Source organism: Coregonus lavaretus, assembly GCF_964263955.1.
Source record: "Coregonus lavaretus genome assembly, chromosome: 30".
In the NCBI taxonomy this organism is placed as follows: domain Eukaryota; kingdom Metazoa; phylum Chordata; class Actinopteri; order Salmoniformes; family Salmonidae; genus Coregonus; species Coregonus lavaretus.
In genome coordinates, this window is record NC_140017.1 from 11,422,523 (window position 1) to 11,442,354 (window position 19,832).

The window sequence follows — 19,832 nt, forward strand, 5'->3', positions numbered from 1 at the left end:
AAGTGACTGATACTACTAACTTCCTAAAACATCTGACCCACAATACACAAAGACACAAGGACAAGCTCACACACACACATGCACACACAAGCTGCTAGCCTATCTATGCGGAGAAAACTCACACGTCCAAAAGCATACCCACAGAGGTCTATATATACAGCCATAATCACCAAACATTCACTCCGTTTAATGCACACATACCAGCTTGCAGACACAATAATCACACACCACACACACTGACACACACAGCTCTCTTAGCTCTCTTCCAGCTAAACCATGCACATTGAAAACACACACAGAAACACAGTTACATATACACATTTCAGCAGCTCATTTGAGGTCTCAGGGCTTGTGTGGTAACTGGACCTCGTGTAAATTCCTGGTCAGCCCAGATGAGTCTAACGGTGACTGATTGCCATCCACATTGGGCTCAGATGGAGGGAGGAGGAGATGAGATGAGAGGAGGAGGAGGGAGGGGAGGGAAGAGGGGGTGCTGGAGCGCTCTGAAACCCCTGGGCCGGGCTGTACAGCACAGACGGCCTAATTATGATACACCCACACTCTCCTTCACACACACACACAACCCCCACTATGAATAATGAAGCAGCTACTCTTGGCTAGTGGGTGATGGAGAGGAGCGAGTGGAGGAAGGGATAGAGGAATGAGGTTAGGGGGGAGAGAGGAGAAGAGAGGCTCTTGGCTGAAGGAGCAGGCAGCAGACCTCCCACCCTAGCTATCCCTCTAGTGCCCTGCTAGGGTGTGTGTGTGTGTGTGTGTGTGTGTGTGTGTGTGTGTGTGTGTGTGTGTGTGTGTGTGTGTGTGTGAGGAGGACAGGAATGGAGGTCTGTGTTTAGATTGGCAGCAGTGGCCCGGGGCTTTAAGGAGCATTAAGGTTGGCTGTGACCTTCCCTGCAGTGAGCCCGGACTCCAGGGTCAACCAGACCATGGTGGCTCCTGTCAGTGGAACGAGACGGGGGCCTGGTGAAGCCTTCACTCTCGGGATGGGGTGGGGGCAGCTGAAGGCGGTGGATAAGGGGCCTAAGCCTCTAACCCTCCCACCCCAAATGCTCCCTGTCCTCAACTCTTTGAGCACCCATTAAGTACATCTCCCCTTGGCGGTGTTGGGTATCTCACAACTGCCAGGAAGAGGCCTGGCTACCGCACACCTGTCCCCGCTCGCCCTGCGTCCGTCAAAGTTGTCTAAACATCCCCCTGGTTTGGTCTGGTCTGGTCTGGAGGGTGGCCAGACTGTGTCAGCTGGCATTAACCACCCCACCCTGCCCCCACCCAATCTCTACACCCTAAAACCCCCATCCCTCTAACGGTAACCCCATCACTGCCACACATACTGCCACACACATACTGCCACACACATGCACGCACACACACACACAGAAACACACTCCCTGGGAAGACTGCACTGCCCCTCCCCCGCCCGCCAACAAGATCCCTTCTCCACCTCTTCTTCTCCACCGCACCTTCTCCAGCCATGATGATGGAGTCCAGTGGGAGCCGCAGATTGGAAACAGAGCTATTTTCATTGTTTCCATGGGCACGTGTTGTGAGTAGTGTTGTTCCTTCTCAACTGTACTAATCTGCAGCGCAACGTTTACTCAACCTTTTCCATGGAGACGGGGATGCTTGCCGTTTTACATCATACACAATCTGTTCCTCATTTTATACAGCTGCAAACTGCAATGAGGCAATGGAGCCTGTGAACGGGCCTCAGCCAAATAACAGAGGCTCTGCCGTCTGCATCCAGCCCTACATGGGCTGCTATCTGAAATGCAAAATCACAGGGAAAAACCACATAAAACACAAGCTTGCCGATGTCGGCACATTCTTTATCACAAGCGTGTTTATTCTACACTATGTAAACACTATGAAACAAAAATATATATGAATGCACTCTCGCTCTCTCCTAAACAAACACTGGAGTGTCAAATAGACAGCTACGTGTCAGTCAATATGTTGTGAAATACAGTTGAAGTCGGAGGTTTACATACACTTAGATTGGAGTCATTAAAACTAGTTTTTCAACAACTCCACAAATTTCTTGTTAACTAACTATAGTTTTGGCAAGTCGGTTTCCAACAATTGTTTACAGACAGATTATTTCACTTATAATTCACTGTATCACAATTCCAGTGGGTCAGAAGTTTACATACACTAAGTTGACTGTGCCTTTTAAACAGCTTGGAAAATTCCAGAAAATGATGTCATGGCTTTAGAAGCTTCTGATAGGCTAATTGACATAATTTGAGTCAATTGGAGGTGTACCTGTGGATGTATTTCAAGGCCTACCTTCAAACTCAGTGCCTCTTTGCTTGACATCATGGGAAAATCTAAAGAAATCAGCCAAGACCTCAGAAACCTTCCACAAGTCTGGTTCATCCTTGGGAGCAATTTCCAAACGCCTGAAGGTACCGCGTTCATCTGTACAAACAATAGTACGCAAGTATAAACACCATGGGACCACGCAGCCGTCATACCGCTCAGGAAGGAGACACGTTCTGTCTCTTAGAGAAGAACGTAATTTGGTGCGAAAAGTGCAAATCAATCCCAGAACAGCAGCAAAGGACCTTGTGAAGATGCTGGAGGAAACAGGTACAGTGAGGGAAAAAAGTATTTGATCCCCTGCTGATTTTGTACGTTTGCCCACTGACAAAGACATGATCAGTCTATAATTTTAATGGTAGCTTTATTTGAACAGTGGGGGACAGAATAATAACAAAAAAATCCAGAAAAACTCATGTCAAAAATGTTATAAATTGATTTGCATTTTAATGAGGGAAATAAGTATTTGACCCCTCTGCAAAACATGACTTAGTACTTGGTGGCAAAACCCTTGTTGGCAATCACAGAGGTCAGACGTTTCTTGTAGTTGGCCACCAGGTTTGCACACATCTCAGGAGGGATTTTGTTCCACTCCTCTTTGTAGATCTTCTCCAAGTTATTAAGGTTTCAAGGCTGACGTTTGGCAACTCAAACCTTCAGCTCCCTCCACAGATTTTCTATGGGATTAAGGTCTGGAGACTGGCTAGGCCACTCCAGGACCTTAATGTGCTTCTTCTTGAGCCACTCCTTTGTTGCCTTGGCCGTGTGTTTTGGGTCATTGTCATGCTGGAATACCCATCCACAACCCATTTTCAATGCACTGGCTGAGGGAAGGTTCTCACCCAAGATTTGACGGTACATGGCCCCGTCCATCGTCCCTTTGATGCAGTGAAGTTGTCCTGTCCCCTTAGCAGAAAAACACCTCAATGTTTGATGGTGGGGATGGTGTTCTTGGGGTCATAGGCAGCACTCCTCCAAACACGGCGAGTTGAGTTGATGCCAAAGAGCTTGATTTTGGTCTCATCTGACCACAACACTTTCACTCAGTTCTCCTCTGAATCATTCAGATGTTCATTGGCAAACTTCAGACGGGCATGTATATGTGCTTTCTTGAGCAGGGGGACCTTGCGGGTGCTGCAGGATTTCAGTCCTTCACGACGTAGTGTGTTACCAATTGTTTTCTTGGTGACTATGGTCCCAGCTGCCCTGAGATCATTGACAAGATCCTCCCGCGTAGTTCTGGGCTGATTCCTCACCGTTCTCATGATCATTGCAACTCCATGAGGTAAGATCTTGCATGGAGCCCCAGGCCGAGGGAGATTGACAGTTATTTTGCGTTTCTTCCATTTGCGAATAATCGCACAAACTGTTGTCACCTTCTCACCAAGCTGCTTGGCGATGGTCTTGTAGCCCATTCCAGCCTTGTGTAGGTCTACAATCTTGTCCCTGACATCCTTGGAGAGCTCTTTGGTCTTGGCCATGGTGGAGAGTTTGGAATCTGATTGATTGATTGCTTCTGTGGACAGGTGTCTTTTTTACAGGTAACAAGCTGAGATTAGGAGCACTCCCTTTAAGAGTGTGCTCCTAATCTCAGCTCGTTACCTGTATAAAAGACACCTGGGAGCCAGAAATCTTTCTGATTGAGAGGGGGTCAAATACTTATTTCCCTCATTAAAATGCAAATCAATTTATAACATTTTTGACATGTGTTTTTCTGGATTTTTTTGTTTTTATTCTGTCTCTCACTGTTCAAGTAAACCTACCATTAAAATTATAGACTGATCATTTCTTTGTCAGTGGGCAAACGTACAAAATCAGCAGGGGATCAAATACTTTTTTCCCTCACTGTACAAAAGTATCTATATCCACAGTAAAACAAGTCCTATATCGACATAACCTGAAAGGCTGCTCAGCAAGGAAAAAGCCACTGCTCCAAAACCGCCATAAAAAAGCCAGACTACGGTTTGCAACTGCACATGGGGACAAAGATCGTACTTTTTGGAGAAATGTCCTCTGGTCTGATGAAACAAAAATAGAACTGTTTGGCCATGATGAACATCGTTATGTTTGGAGGAAAAAGGGGGTTTCTTGAAAGCCGAAGAACACCTTCCCAACTGTGAAGCACAGGGGTGGCAGCATCATGCTGTGGGGGTGCTTTGCTGCAGGAGGGTCTGGTGCACTTGACAAAATAGATGGCATCATGAGGAAGGACAATTATGTGGAGCAACATCTCAAGACATCAGTCAGGAAGTTAAAGCTTGGTCGCAAATGGGTCTTCCAAATGGACAATGACCCCAAGCATACTTCCAAAGTTGTGGCAAAATGGCTTAAGGACACCAAGGTCAAGGTATTGGAGTGGCCATCACAAAGCCCTGACCTCAATCCTATAGAACTGAAAAAGCGTGCGCGAGCACGGAGGCCTACAAACCTGACTCAGTTACACCAGCTCTGTCAGGAGTAATGGGCCAAAATTCACCCAACTTATTGTGGGAAGCTTGTGGAAGGATACCCAAAAAATTTACCCAAGTTAAACAATTTAAAGGCAATGCTACCAAATACTAATTGAGTGTACTAAACTTCTGACCCACTGGGAATGTGATGAAAGAAATAAAAGCTGAAATAAATCATTCTCTCTACTATTATTCTGACATTTCACATTCTTAAAATAAAGTGGTGATCCTAACTGACCTAAAACAGGGAATTTTTACTAGGATTAAATGTCAGGAATTGTGAAAAACCGAGTTTAAATGTATTTGGCTAAGGTGTATGTAAACTTCCGACTTCAACTGTAGTTAAACAACCTCATGGTACAGGACTGCATGTGTTCAAGTCTCTGAGAGAACAATAGTAAAGACTCTACAGCTGAATATGTGGATCTGTGGATCAGACGTTTCCCTTCAAATGAGGTTCAGCATGAGAACGCCAAAGGTTTGAGTTTATGGGTCAAGGAGAGTCGTTTGGCTTTTCCCAGGAAGCGTGGGGGTTTGTCAGGGCTAAAATGCTGCCTTCCTACCTCTCTCCCCCTTCTCTCTCCTCCTTTCTCTCTCCCCCCTTCTCTCTCTTTGCCTGTTGGCAGGCGGACTGACGATCCCCTGTCCCCTCGCATCCCGGGTGGAGGTATAAGGCACTATAGCGCACGGCTCCAGAAAGAGCCTCTGAAAAGCAGCCTTCTCCTCTAGCACCTGCCAGGAAGAGGAGGGGTAGGGGGGCCGAAGGCTGGGACATGCGGCCCATTGGACGACCCCAGCCTGGGCTGCCTCTCATAGGTCTCTCTGTGTTTAGACTAAAGACATAATCAGCAGGACTTTAATTATGCAGAGGAGGGGGTCTGACTCAACTAACAAAATGCATTGGAGGACACGATTCCTACTTCGTCCATTCCCCTTCTCTCTCCTTTCAACTCTACCTCTTTCTACGGCTCTATTTTACTCTCTTTCTTTCTCTCTCTCTCTGTCTGATTTATGGGAGCAGTATCCCCTTTCAGTCTGTCTTTTCGGGGGTGTTTGTGTGGTTCCAACAGCGGGGTGAGAAAATAGCAATTAGCTATCAGCAAAACAACAATTAGCAATGTCTTTAGTGAATAGCGGGACCAAGGTTTCACCCGTCTTTACTAATGCAATGGAGCTGAGGCCGCTGCTCTAGAAGTGACATGAAAAACTCACTGATGGTAAAGCATCCTCATCCATCACTGATGTCATTATCATTCATCAAAACCATATGGCGTTGGATGGCTATGATTTCAACTGCCCAAAAATGATGTGTTTTATAAACAGCCTCACCAATTCATGCCGCGCAAACATTAGGTTTATTTACTGTCTCCATATATCTCCCCCAACATTGTAAATCACCATATACTGTATTTCTGGTTAGAGAGTTAATAAAAACTATCTAAAATGATCATCTAGAGTGTGTCATGCAAGAGAAGAACAAGACCCCAGAATGTAGACACCATCCATCATCAGACGCAGGCCAAGGGTTATTAATCCCATCAAGCTCTCATCACAAGTCCTCTCAGGGCTCCAGCAGACATGTGACAATGGGTCCGGCTGCCTCGTGACGTGGCTTGACACCAACTGTACTGACACACCCACAGCCCTGCTCCCATGACCTGTTGCCCCCTAATGAGACCCCTCTGCCAGGTCACAGTTAATTAGCGCTCCCAGATCTGCCGCAATTAAAGCGAGAGTGCAGATTGTGTGTTGAAGGAGCCGTTCCAACAGCTAATGGCTTTGGGGACCGACCGGATGGGAAATTAATCACAAAGAGGGGGTGAGGATATAGGAGGTAGGGGCGGGGCGGTGCGAGGGGGGCGGACCTGGGGTGTGAAAGAGCTTTTCACTGGGGATTAGAGATAATAGAGGGACAGGGGGCGGAGCTAGAGGCAGCTGTGGAACCTGGTCTTTTTTTAGGGAGGAGATGGGGGGTATGGGGGGCGAGTGGGAGAGGGCACGGGGGGGAGCTTTGTCCCCATGTAAGAGATTGGGTCTGTAAAGAAGGGGGGGAAATCTTAGTCAGCGCTCACCTTCCATTTTAAAGGGAATGCAACCACACAAAGCAGGTCTCTATTGTCAGGCAGTAAAAGTGCAGCATGCTCCTTTAAGCCCTTACATTTCTTCCTCCCGAGAGTTGTGGTATACACTCTCTTTTATTCAGACAGAGTCTCCACCCACGGCAAGGACATTAGGAGATTTAGGCCTTTTGCTTCTAACCTCATTCTGCAACGAGGGATATCTCCATGGCAACCATAAACGCTAAGTGTCATTGTTGTGAGTGTGCAATCACAGGAGAGTGTGCTCGGGGCCCACATCCTGCTATTGGGTGTCTGTGCAGCAGAGAAAACAGGCAAATCCAGTTGGAGCACAGATGGCTCGATTTGCATATAAAGATCTTATATTTATCATACGTTCTCCCTTTGAATTCTGTGCTTGTACAGTAGCATAAAGCCAGCAACCATAAGCATGATTAAAAGCTCATTGAATTAGTTATCCCCTATTACTTAACACTTGAAAGTAATGAATCACCTATTACAACCACAATAGCCCCAACCAACGTAAACAGTCAAAACCACAATGTTTTCGAATCCAAAAAGGCATCTAAACAATGCAGTTCTGTTATCAAGGTAGCACGTTAATAAAAGGTCAATGTGACGTTGTTGTGTTTTTTGCTTCCCATCCTTCCTGTGGGCTCACAGGAACGACTGCAGCGCTGTCCGCTACCCATTGGTTCCCTGAATCTGTGCCCCCTCGATGTGAGTCGAACACGGAGAGCTGCAGATGAGCTGCGCAGCCGCAGTCCCACTTCACTTCACTCTCCTCTAGCAGAGACACGAGGCCAGAAGTGACAGACATCTTCCTCTTCCTGCTACACCTGCTGGGGCGGGGAGAGGACAGGAGGGGGAGGGGAGAAGGCTCCGTTGCTTGGGGAGCTGTCACTTTGATTCCGATCACCAAGGCAACAGGGTGTACAGTGCAGTCCCACAAAATCCGCTTTGTTTTGGGAGATGGGGTGGAGTACGCGGGGCGCGTTGTCTCCTGCTTTGTACCTCGAGAACACCGTACACACGTATACACACACAAGCATGCATGCGCACCAGTGGAGGCGGCTCATAATAATGGCTGGAACGGAGCAAACGGAATGGCAACAAACACATGGAAACCATGTGTTTGATGTATTTGATACCATTCCACTAATTCCACTCCAGCTATGACCACGAGCCCGTCCTCCCAAATTAAGTTCCCACCAACCTCCTGTGATGCAAACACAGGCTCTCTCTCTCTCTCTCTCTCTCTCTCTCTCTCTCTCTCTCTCTCTCTCTCTCTCTCTCTCTCTCTCTCTCTCTCTCTCTCTCTCAGCTCTCTCAGCTCTCTAACATGCCATAATTCAGCTCAATTCAGATCACAAAACAAGTCAATTGTGGTGGTGATTCAAACGTGATTCAGTGGGTGGGGCTGAGCTTTGTGACAACAAGTTTCAGGAGAGAACATGTCAACTCCTCTCTCCTCTCCCTAACGTGACTCTGTTATTGAAGCCAGAATGTTTGTTGTCTCCTACACTGTCACTCACGGTGTGTTCCACAATAACATTTTCCCCCCTCTTTTTGTCTGAAGAGGCAAGCCTTGTTGCTTAGCTAAGCAAGCCTAAATAAAGAACACTGACTTTTCTGATGAGCTCACAGAAAATATGCAGCTGATGACAAGATGAGAAGAGAGAGGAAGGCGGTTGTCTGATATCCATCAACTATACTCTGCTGACTTCAGCAGGGTGGTACACAACAACAAGAAATATTCTGATTATATCAAATGATATTCATGGCATTAACAAGACATGGAGAGTGAGTTGCATTATTTAATTAACTGCTTGGATAGTACAATAAGTTAGAAAGCCTGGATTTTTAGCTCCTTAAATAGTAGAATTCAGTGGAGGCTGGTGGGAGGAGCTATAGGAGGCCATGCTCATTGTTATGGCTGGAATGGAATCAATGGAATGTGGTTTCCATATGTTTGATCTGTTTGATACCATTCCATTAATTCCATTCCAGCCATTACAATGAGCCTGGCCTCCTATAGCTCCTCCCACCAGCCTCCACTGGTAGAATTACTGTAGCTATCAAACTTATACAACACAACCAAACATGTCCTCAAGCTAGCAACCAAACAAATGCATTACATACAAAAACTGATAAAACTATAGGCCAGTTCCAAAGGCCTGTCTACACACACACCACAAACAGTGTGACATGACCCTCTTGAGGCAGATGGGAGTCCAACTCGCTCCCCCCTTCCCCCACCCTTGAGGGGCTGAGCGGTCATAATGTCAAAGACTATTGTCATTAATAGTGACCCACCACTCCCTATTGTCCCTGACAGTTTGGGGCCATCATTGACCATTCAAACCACTGGATATTCAGTCCACCGGATATTGCTTTCCTTCATCCCATTCTCTCTGTTCCCCAAATCTGTCACATACACATTCCCACCTCTAATGAACGCACACCTCTCTCCTTCCACTTTCACCTCATCCATTCATACAGCTTCTCTCTCAGAAACCTCATCCATTCATACAGCTTCTCTCTCAGAAACCTCATCCATTCATACAGCTTCTCTCTCAGAAACAAAAGACCCATAATATCTTTACTTGTGCCTTCAACCATAGAAATGAATATGCCTGCATCAACCCCCTCCAACAAACAGGCTCTAGTGCAGATCAGTCCTATGTAGGTCTGGGCCTCTTTAGGCCAGGCAGTAGCAGTTGTCGCATAGTCCCAGAGAGGAGACAGCACAGCTGGGGCAGGGCTTTGTCATGCCAGCACAAAGGAAGGATTGAGGCGGGCTATTTTCGACTCCCCTCGTACATAATCGGCCTGTAACAAAAGCCCTCGTCCCTCTTTGTCAGCCAGCCCGGCTACAGCCAATCCCAGGACAACTCTGGCGTGTCTGCATTGCTGGCAACCACAGAGGTGTATTCTGATTGGTTGCCAGGTCTGATGATGTTTTGATTGGCAGGTGCCTTGTGGAATGAGATTCACAGGGTCAGATATCCCCCATTTAGACACAGAAAAGGAACCTGTTCAAAGATTCTTAAAAGAAAGTAAGATAATGACTGGATTCACTGTCCCCTGCATTCTTTCACTGGAGAGAATATTTTAAAAAATGAGCTTTAAACAAGCCTTGTTGTAATACTTTTTATTTGATTTATAATACCATGTTTCATGACATACAATTTCAGCTGGAAATGATGCACCCGTTTGGTTTTTATTCAAGCACTTTTAAGAAAACTTTGCTCTTGTTTTACTCTAACTAAGGTGTGAGTTATCAGACTGACTGTCTGTGGTGGCGCAGGGGGAGTCTGGGGGGGGGATATGAGTAACCGTGTGATAAAACTCAGTGGGTGGAAAAAGATTACTGCCTCTCTTCCCTTAACCTTTCCCTGCACACAATTCTCATTTCCAGAAGTAAACACAGACTTAAGCCTGTTAGATCAATGGAGGTTATGCAGGGATTTGGATTATTGAGGGGTGTTTGATAGTGAGAGTGTAGGGGGTTGATGACAATCATATTTCACCATGCAGGCAGCAGGCGGGCATGGTGGAGCGCACTGCAGACCCTACTCCCACTCCCGGCACAATTGATCTGTGGGATATATATTGATGGAGGTATATTTATGGACGGTCCCAGTGGGCTCTTTTAATATATCTGATTAAAAAGCTGGAGCACATGGAGCCAGCAAAGGTACAGAACCCAAGAGACTGAAGAGATCAGGGAGAAAGAGAGCAAAGGATACAGGATGAGAGATCAAAACAGTGAGGAGACTTAGAAGAAGAAAGAGGTAGAGGTAGCTAATGAGAGAGAGAGCGAGAGAGAGCGAGAGAGAGAGAGAGAGAGAGAGAGATGAAAAATTGGATAGCTGCAAAGGGTAGTAGGGAAGAAGAGAGATTGGGGTGAATGCATCTGGGTATATACGTCTGCAGGTAGCTACAATGTCCTGCACTCCGCTGTGGATGTGGCTCTTAGATTGATTAGCCATGCCTTTGTGGCTCTTAGGTTGATTAGCCATGCCTTTCTTGACTGGGCAGGGTGATTGATGTGGCCTGATGCAGGCTGTGACAGAGGTGAGTGAAGCCTCTGGGTTAGATACACAAAGCAGCTGGGTGATGGAGTGGACCAGGAAGCATACAAAATGTGCAGGAAACTGAATACATCACAAAAATAGCTGTCATACAGTCAAGCAAGGCCATCTTGATAATGCCAGAAAACCATTCAAATCAAAACAATAACATGGTGAAGATAATGTGGATGATGAGGCTGATAAGTAGTAGTTTAATCATCATCGTTATAATCCTCCCAGTGCTCCTGTGTGCTCCTGTGTGCTCCTGTGTGTGCTGCCTGCCTGTGACGTGACAGCCCCATGCTGGCATGGTAGACTGTGCAGTGATCGCTCAGGCACTGACTGGCACCGAGGCATTATTCAGCCAGTGGGCCGTTCGTTGGCTTGACGGTGACGTCACACATGATGGAAAACAAAACAAAGCCAGTGGGATTAAGGGGACCTACTCTGCCCCCACGGTGACACTGGACACCCTGTCACCAGCCTGTGATCCTCACTGGGACTACTGGGACTGCTGCTGTTACTACTGGTGACACTGTCACTACTGCTGCTCAACAAAGACCCTCCACATACTAGGCTGACATGCACTGAGTACTGAGAACGGCTCATAATAATGGCTGGAACGGAGCAAATGGAATGGCATCAAACACCTGGAAACCATGTGTTTGATGTATTTGATACCATTCCACTAATTCCGCTCCAGCCATTACCACAAGCCTGTCCTCCCCAATTAAGGTGCCACCAACCTCCTGTGAACTGTACATGTATGCCAATGGTGGATATGGGAGCATTTTCTATGTATTCTAAAGGTAATCAATGACAAAAATCATTAACAGTTCAAGGCACCACTATCTCACCCAATGAAACTGGCCTGTCTCTAGGTTCACCGAGTTTAACTTCAAAATACAGTCAAAATAGCGGTATCCTTCTACCATTAGCCTTAAAATGCACCATCCCATATCTAACTACTCCCCTGAACAGCATCACTTCCTGCAATAAAACTACTTCCTTGGAACATGGCTGACCAGAAGTGAAAAGGGAGAGGGCAGTCTAGATAATGACAACATAACTTAATATTAATTGTGAAGCTCTTCGTTAAGCTATACATTCATCACAATATTTCTGAAATTCAGTCAGAATCAACATCAATAATTGGATTTAGATGATATACTGAATTAACTGAGGTCTTGGCTGATTTCTTTAGATTTTCCCATGATGTCAAGCAAAGAGGCACTGAGTTTGAAGGTAGGCCTTGAAATACATCCACAGGTACACCTCCAATTGACTCAAATTATGTCAATTAGCCTATCAGAAGCTTCTAAAGCCATGACATCATTTTCTGGAATTTTCCAAGCTGTTTAAAAGGCACAGTCAACTTAGTGTATGTAAACTTCTGACCCACTGGAATTGTGATACAGTGAATTATAAGTGAAATAATCTGTCTGTAAACAATTGTTGGAAAAGTTACTTGACATGCACAAAGTAGATGTCCTAACCGACTTGCCAAAACTATAGTTTGTTAACAAGAAATTTGTGGAGTGGTTGAATAACAAGTTTTAATGACTCCAACCTAAGTGTATGTAAACTTCCGACTTGAACTGTATATCATCACTGGATACATTGTGTTATGTCCTTCCTACATTTCAGTGTAAGTTTAGGGTCAAGTGTGTGTTCTTGTCCAGGATTACGAGGAGAAGGTAAAGCCTATGGTGAAAGATGTGGTCTTCTACATGTACGAAGCCTTACATGGAACTTCCAAAAATATCCTGGTGGAATGAGCCAACGCTGCCCTCTTAGATATTGACTTTGGTGAGTATCCCCCACTATGTCATAATGTCAATTAACCCCTTTCACTGTGTCAATTGCCAATGAAACCCCATTGAATTGAACAAGCTAACAAACTGATGGTCTTCAAGAAGCCGGCTAGAAATTCAAGCCATTCCTACTGGTGAGTTAACTCTGCTGAATAAGGATAAGAGCGTCTGCTAAATGACTAAAATGTAAAATGTAAATGTAACTGAATAACTGAATTAAACCACAGACGGTAATAATAATACATTTAGAAAATAGACAGAAAATAAAAACAAACAGGAAACCCATTTCACCCAGACGAGTTGAATATGTAATATTGTGGCTTTTCATCTTTCACTCAAAAAGCTTAGAGCTTAAGCGGCTTAGAAGGGATAAATCAGTAATGTTGATAATGCTTGGGGGACCAGCGGGGAGGGCTGGGGGGTTTGGCTAGGTATTAAATACTGAAAACCGCAATCATGGCAGAGGATTAAGACAAAGCGATAGGGAGGGACAGAGAAGAGGGAAAGATCAGTGAGCGGTTGGTCGGGACAAACTAAACGTGGAGGGAGTCAACATTTAGGAACAACCAGCAAGACTCTCTCTCACATAAAGCGAGAGTAATTTTTTCTTCCATCATTATCACCTTTGAACCCCATTACCCTGTGGTGATGTCATACTGGGAGGGCATCCTGAGGGATGGGGTGTCATAGGTGGACGGGGCAAACGATTTGTAGGCAGTAGCCTGTAGGTGGGTTCATAGGTCAAAGACATGTAAAGGCTGTGGTCTTTATGAACCCTGTGTTAATAATCATTTTACTGTAATGTATCTCCCAAATTTTCAGCAAAATGGTCCTCATATTAAAGGAGGTGAGAGACGCCACCACCATTCTCTTGACCTACTTACAGTCTCTGGAGACTGGAGAGGTGACCCAGAACAAGTAAGCTCATCAGCTGGATGATAATTGGACTGGAAAACACCTAGCTATCTTCTTGTATTACTTAGTCGGCAGCTAACATATGAAAGTGAACGAGCATATAGCACCTTGAGGCTAATGGCCATCTGAAGGCATGAAATGAGACGTTGACTTTCTTAATCAGTTTCCAGATTTTCTCAAATGTCAATATCACATCGCTCTGGGTGCGATAGCTAATGTCTTAATATCTTCATTCCGCTTGTGATCCCCAAAGAAAGAGTAATGGATGAGTGGCTGCAGCATCTTTTACCTTCTCTCCCTATAGGCCCAGACACCTGCAGGTATGAGCAATGATGCTGTCATTCAGAGATCTTTTTTCTAATCTAAGTTTTTTCAGCCCTTGTAAAATGGAGCAGTGGGCCTCCACTCTGCCGAGGCAGGTCGCAGTAAAATATTGTCGCTACTTTCCAGTAAACGTCGCAGGGGCCTATATTTGGAAGAGGCTGTATCTAATAAATCTTGGCTCTTATAATAATGAATGGTTGCCTGTCTTGGCCCAATCCTGCTGTGGCCAACTAATTGGTTGGGAATGAAATGCTGGTGAGGCACTATCCCAGGATGAATTGAGGGAGCACGTCTTGTACGGTGGGACAGAGTCTCAAGCACTACACAGCCATTCCTTCTGACTTGATTCAACTATTTTCCCCATCATTCCCCACGGCACTCACTTCGCCCGGCGCCTCCCTCTGTGCCCCCCTAGTGGGCCCCCAGACGGGACATCGCAGCAGGTGGACCTTTTGATTTGTCACCCAGGAAGAGCCGCCCGGTGCTCATTTGCATATAGATGCCTCCTTCAGTGCAGAGGAAGGACACCCCCCTCCCCCTACACAGTTCCTCTATATCCCTCCATCTCCAAGACGACAGAAAAGGGCCTTTACAGCCATCTCTTTCTTTAGCCCCCTTTCACTCTTTTCCTCCCTCTTTCTGTGGTCCTTTTCACTCTCTATCTCAACAAGGCCGTTCTCAACATCAGATCACTAGTTAATGCCAATTCCAATAAGGGAGGAGGGTTGGGGGTGTTTGGGAGGGTCGGGGGTGGTGGGGGTCTTGCACCTTGCATCTGCTCTAGCTGGCTGGAGTTTGGGGTCTTGAGTCCCAGGGAGAGGAGATACAACAGAGATGGCCTGTTCTGTTGACAGGGCTAGCAGTAGAAGGATGTACAGGGAATTACAATGCTCTTCTAACAAGGAGCCAACATCTGAAACTGATTCCACCTTCTCCCATCTCACATGTCCAAACAAGAATCCCATTGAGTGCGATAGAGATATAACATGTACGGTGATTGGTTCGTCTCATAATTTCAGTGTATCCCTTCCTGTCTGTGTTGTTCAGAGCAAATTCTAATCGAGCACACAAGCTCCTTCACTGACAGCATGGCACACAGCTGAGGTGCATCTCATGTGTCTAGCCGTGCAAAACGTCATGTCATGAGGGAATTTAGAGTTTAGGTAAATACAATTTCACCTTTAATTAACCCTTTAATCCTGTATCTGTGGTGAACTTGACTCTGTGTTCGCTCGCATGTCCCTATGTGATCCACGGCTGCATGAAACTTGAGCCCTGATAGAGGCTATGTCTGTTACCCAGTGGAATCAGGTTCCAGACACAACACTTCTGGCAAAAGGGAAGCCTCTTTGAGAGGCAGAGGTCAGAAAATAAATACATATAGTAAACTCCCGAAATAAGCTTATTTGTACTGAAAGATCTCTAAAATACAGCATCATTGATTGAAATATAGCACTGGTCAACAAGCACTCACCAGGGTAGAAGTCTTTGGATTTGGACAGTTTGATGGTGGCGCCGGTCTCTTTCTGCAGCTGGACGATGGTCTGTCCTCCCTTGCCGATGATGGAGCCGGCTGCATAGCTGGGGATCAGCACCTTTAGGAAGTACTCACCTTCCTCTGCAGGCAGGAAACAGAAAAAGAAAGTCAGAATGTACTACACTCAGGTGATCCATCTACCTGTACTAAAATCATACAGCCATTATCCTCCATCTCTGTTTTGCCCCCTCTTTCTCCCCCTCTTTCTCCCCCTCAACCTATCCATTCATCTTTCAGGCATCCTTAGACTCTACAGAAAATAATCTGTGCATGATTAGATTATGACGACAATCCATAACAACTATCCTCTTTCTTATGCATTTACAGCTGTAAATCATTTCACAAATTGATTTAATCTCATTTTAGCGTTTCACAAGAATCTGCTCTTTGTCATCATCTTGCCTGACCGTTATTAATAAAGGGCTATGTGATTTGTTAAATCTAATCAAATAGATGCTTTTGGAAACACAGTCAGACATTGCATAACCATACTCCCATATATACACCATCTACCGCTACACAGTCTGGTTTCCATAAATGTCCCCTTACACTTTGGCCAGTTTCAAAACTACTGTATACATAACAGAGAACTTTTGCACATCTCTCAGCTCCTGTTCTTCCGCCCACCCTCCTTGGATATAGGACAAAACACAAAGGCAGGCAGGCTACTGTAGTAGGAACACAACTGAAACATCAAAAGCTTGAAGACATGAAGGCGTTGCTTCAAAGTGGGCAAATGGGGGTTTAGCAGCAGAGAGGAAACAAAGTTAGCAACCCCCCTTCGGAACAAAAGTGCCTTTGTTTTGTATAGAAATGGCTACCTGCCTGCTGAAGCGTCCACATGATTCCTACCCAAAACAGTTCAGAACAGTTCGTGCATATATTATAACGACATTTTGTGACGTTTTTGTTCATTTTGGCCTTCGAGAAGAGTTTTTTCGGCTGTTTGTGAACACAACATTCTTTCTCGAGGCAAGCCGAAGTTCGGAAGCCGAAGTCTACGCCCCTTCGTTGGTGATTGATCAACGGTAGGGACATTTTGTGACATTTCTGTTCGTTTTGGCCTTCGGGGAAGGTTTTTTGGGCTGTTTGTGCACACAACATTCTTTCTCAAGGCAAGCCGAAGATCGGAAGCCGAAGTCTACGCCCCTTCGTCGTTGATTGATCAACAGTAGGGATTCTTCAATGCAGTGTTTGTTGTCATTCAATGAGAGATGACTCGTTTTCATGCAATTTTTTTTACTTGAGAAATACTGCACCAAACATCCTAGTTAGATGTAAAATTGTGCAACTAAGATCTCCTTGGCAAAAACGTCAAAATTAATGACAGATTTCTTGAATTCTGACTATTTTGAGGAAGTGTATACTGGCTATGGCATCTCAAGATGGACAAACAGTACTATTGCCGCTTTATTCTAGTTTTTCAAGCAAAGGTCTTTTCAAGCGGTCGAGCACACTCGCATACCTAGGCGTCAGCCGAACCGAAGCATGCTTAAGCCTTAAGCCAGCAACCGGCTGTAGCCTCTTCCCTGACAGGGACTTTAATGTCTATAGCCTCTTCCCTGACAGGGACTTTAAGGTCTATAGCCTCTTCCCTGACAGGGACTTGAATGTCTATAGCCTCTTCCCTGACAGGGACTTTAAGGTCTATAGCCTCTTCCCTGACAGGGACTTGAATGTCTATAGCCTCTTCCCTGACAGGGACATTAAGGTCTATAGCCTCTTCCCTGACAGGGACTTGAATGTCTATAGCCTCTTCCCTGACAGGGACTTTAAGGTCTATAGCCTCTTCCCTGACAGGGACTTGAATGTCTATAGCCTCTTCCCTGACTGGAACTTTAACCCTCAAACTACCGACGGGTCATTTTGACCCCATAGGCATACTTTGGATCATAGACCAAAGGTTGTTTATTCAATTCTTCAATTTTTTTATGAATTTGTCAATCAATGTTTTCTTAATCCATCTAAATAATTGTTTATAATAATATGCCATTTAGCAGAAGCTTTTATCCAAAGCGACTTACAGTCATGTGTGCATACATTTTTACGTATGGGTGGTCCCGGGGATCGAACCCACTACCCTGGCGTTACAAGCGCCGTGCTCTACCAATTGAGCTATAGAGGACCACATATGAACTTTTTAAAAATTCAAGTCCTTTGGGGTCATTCTGACCCCAGCCAAAAACACATAATTCCGCCTATAGAACTTGTATAGATAGGACCTTTATTTGAATCTAGGTTTCTCTGGGGACATAATTACAAGTTATCCATGCCACCAGAGGGTGGAGGGGGACCTGTATCAGTGATTTTTATCAGATAGACAGATCATCTGCAGAGATATAGCTCCCCATGTACTCACCTAAAATTATACTTTTCTATACCACGTATCGTATGACTGTGTACAAAACCAAAATTACCTTATGTTTGTGAATATAAAAATCTGCCAATGGTATGTAAAGTCTGCCAATGGTGTAAATACTTGATAGAACTGCAAGACAGAATGCTGATATGTTCTGAATCTACACAGAGAGCTGTATTGGTGTGTATTCTCAGAAAAGTCATTATTCTAGGGCAGGGCCCTCCAACCCTGTTCCTGGAGAGTTACCGTCCTGTAGGTTTTAGCTTCAACCCAAATCTAGCACACCTGGTTCTAATACTAAGCTAGTTGATAAGATTAATCAGGTTAGTTACAACTGGGATTGAAATGAAAACCTACAGGAGGGTAGCTCTCCAGGAACAGGGTTAGAGATCCCTGTTCTAGGGCAAATCTAAAAAACTATTTATTTGAATAATATTAAGCAAGACAAATCCTCATAAGGTGGAGGGGGACCTGTTGTAGTGATCTTAACCTGATAGACAGATCACCTGCAGATATGGAGCACTTGATGTACTTGCTTATGATTATAACTGGTTATAACTAGGTATGACCGTGTACAACATTTAAATTACCTTAGATATATGCTTAGTTGCAGTCAAAACAGCTCATAAAAGTATGTCAGTGGTATGAATGCTTGGTAGAATTTTAATAAAGAAACCAGCTAGCTCCCCTCTGAAAGTACATATAGTGCTGTATTGGTTCGTATTCGCCGGAAAATAGTTATTAGACAGAATATTTTATATAAATACCAGAATTCCTTTAATACCCTCCAATATTCTATATGTGCAACTTGTTTTGGTATTTTGGTTGTTATAACATTTATTTTGAAGTGACTTTGAGGATTTGTGTATACCTTTTGAAGCATCCTGCCATAGACCCTACCACTCTCATTGTTTCACTAGCAGTGATGCTAATGCTGGCTGTGGGGTGAGTAAATAAAGAAAACTAAGCCATATGTCTCTCAGGATCAATGGGTGAATTCCTTTTTGTCCAAAAAATGTAGCATATTTCAAATTTTGGTGTACTGCCCCTTTAAATGACAGACATTTTTACCACAAATATGACACAATTAATATTTACTTGACTGAATGATACTACAATCAAATGATAGTAAATCAGTTTTTTAGTGTTCATGTGGATGTGTATAAGGGATTTTTTTTATTTCCGTTTACAGAATATGCTAATTAACTGTACATTTGCTAAAATAATCTGATAGCATTATGTCTAATGGTTTTTTGAAAATAATTACGTTGATATTTTTCTATGATTATTGCTTTTTCCAATAGTTTCTTCTTGGGGTCAAAATGACCCCAGTTGGTAATCCACGTATGTAAAATATGTTGGTAGTTTGAGGGTTAAGGGAACATTGTATCCCAGTGTCTCAGCCAATCGCCTGGGTCCTCTCCTCCTCTCCTAATATTCCACCACAATTAATCCAGGTTGCCTCCCCAAGGCGGCAGATATAAATAGGATTATTATTACGAGGGCATGGTTTTGTGTCACTTCACGACACACATGCACTGTTGATGTACAAGCTACACTACGGATGGAACATGGCATAATACCTGTTCTATACTAATGCAACAGAAATAAATCCACTGTGCAAGATGTGGAGAAGGGGATGGGGCTCATGAGTTGTGACACCATTGCCTTTTGATTGTCGGGTATAATGATGGCTACACTCACACTTTTGACTTGAGTTGCAATAAAATAGCGACACCTTTTGCATGTGTATTGATGACTTCCTAGCATGTGTTCAGGAGTGTCATGCTATTTCTAACCAAGAACACTGAGTACCTCATAGAACCAAGAACACTGAGTACTTCATAGAGCATTGGTGAGGGAGATGGTGAGAGGGGTGCAGGCAGGCAGACAGAACAGGTTTTGGCCTGGCTGGGGGAATCATCAGCTAATTGAGAGAGTT

General features: G+C 44.7%; 1 protein-coding gene across 4 annotated transcripts in view; it reads right to left on the bottom strand.

Annotated features, from left to right (window-relative positions):
- LOC311105960 (RNA-binding protein Nova-1-like) overlaps positions 1-19,832 on the bottom strand; it is a 48,274-nt gene that overhangs the window by 20,036 nt on the left and 8,406 nt on the right. For 3 of the 4 annotated variants that reach the window (XM_084148204.1, XM_084148202.1, XM_084148201.1), the window contains one exon: positions 15,469-15,612. In XM_084148204.1, the coding sequence (XP_084004330.1) occupies positions 15,469-15,612 (144 nt within the window). Of the gene's footprint in view, positions 1-15,450; positions 15,613-19,832 lie in introns of all 4 variants that reach the window. The other variant, XM_084148203.1, reaches the window with a different exon arrangement.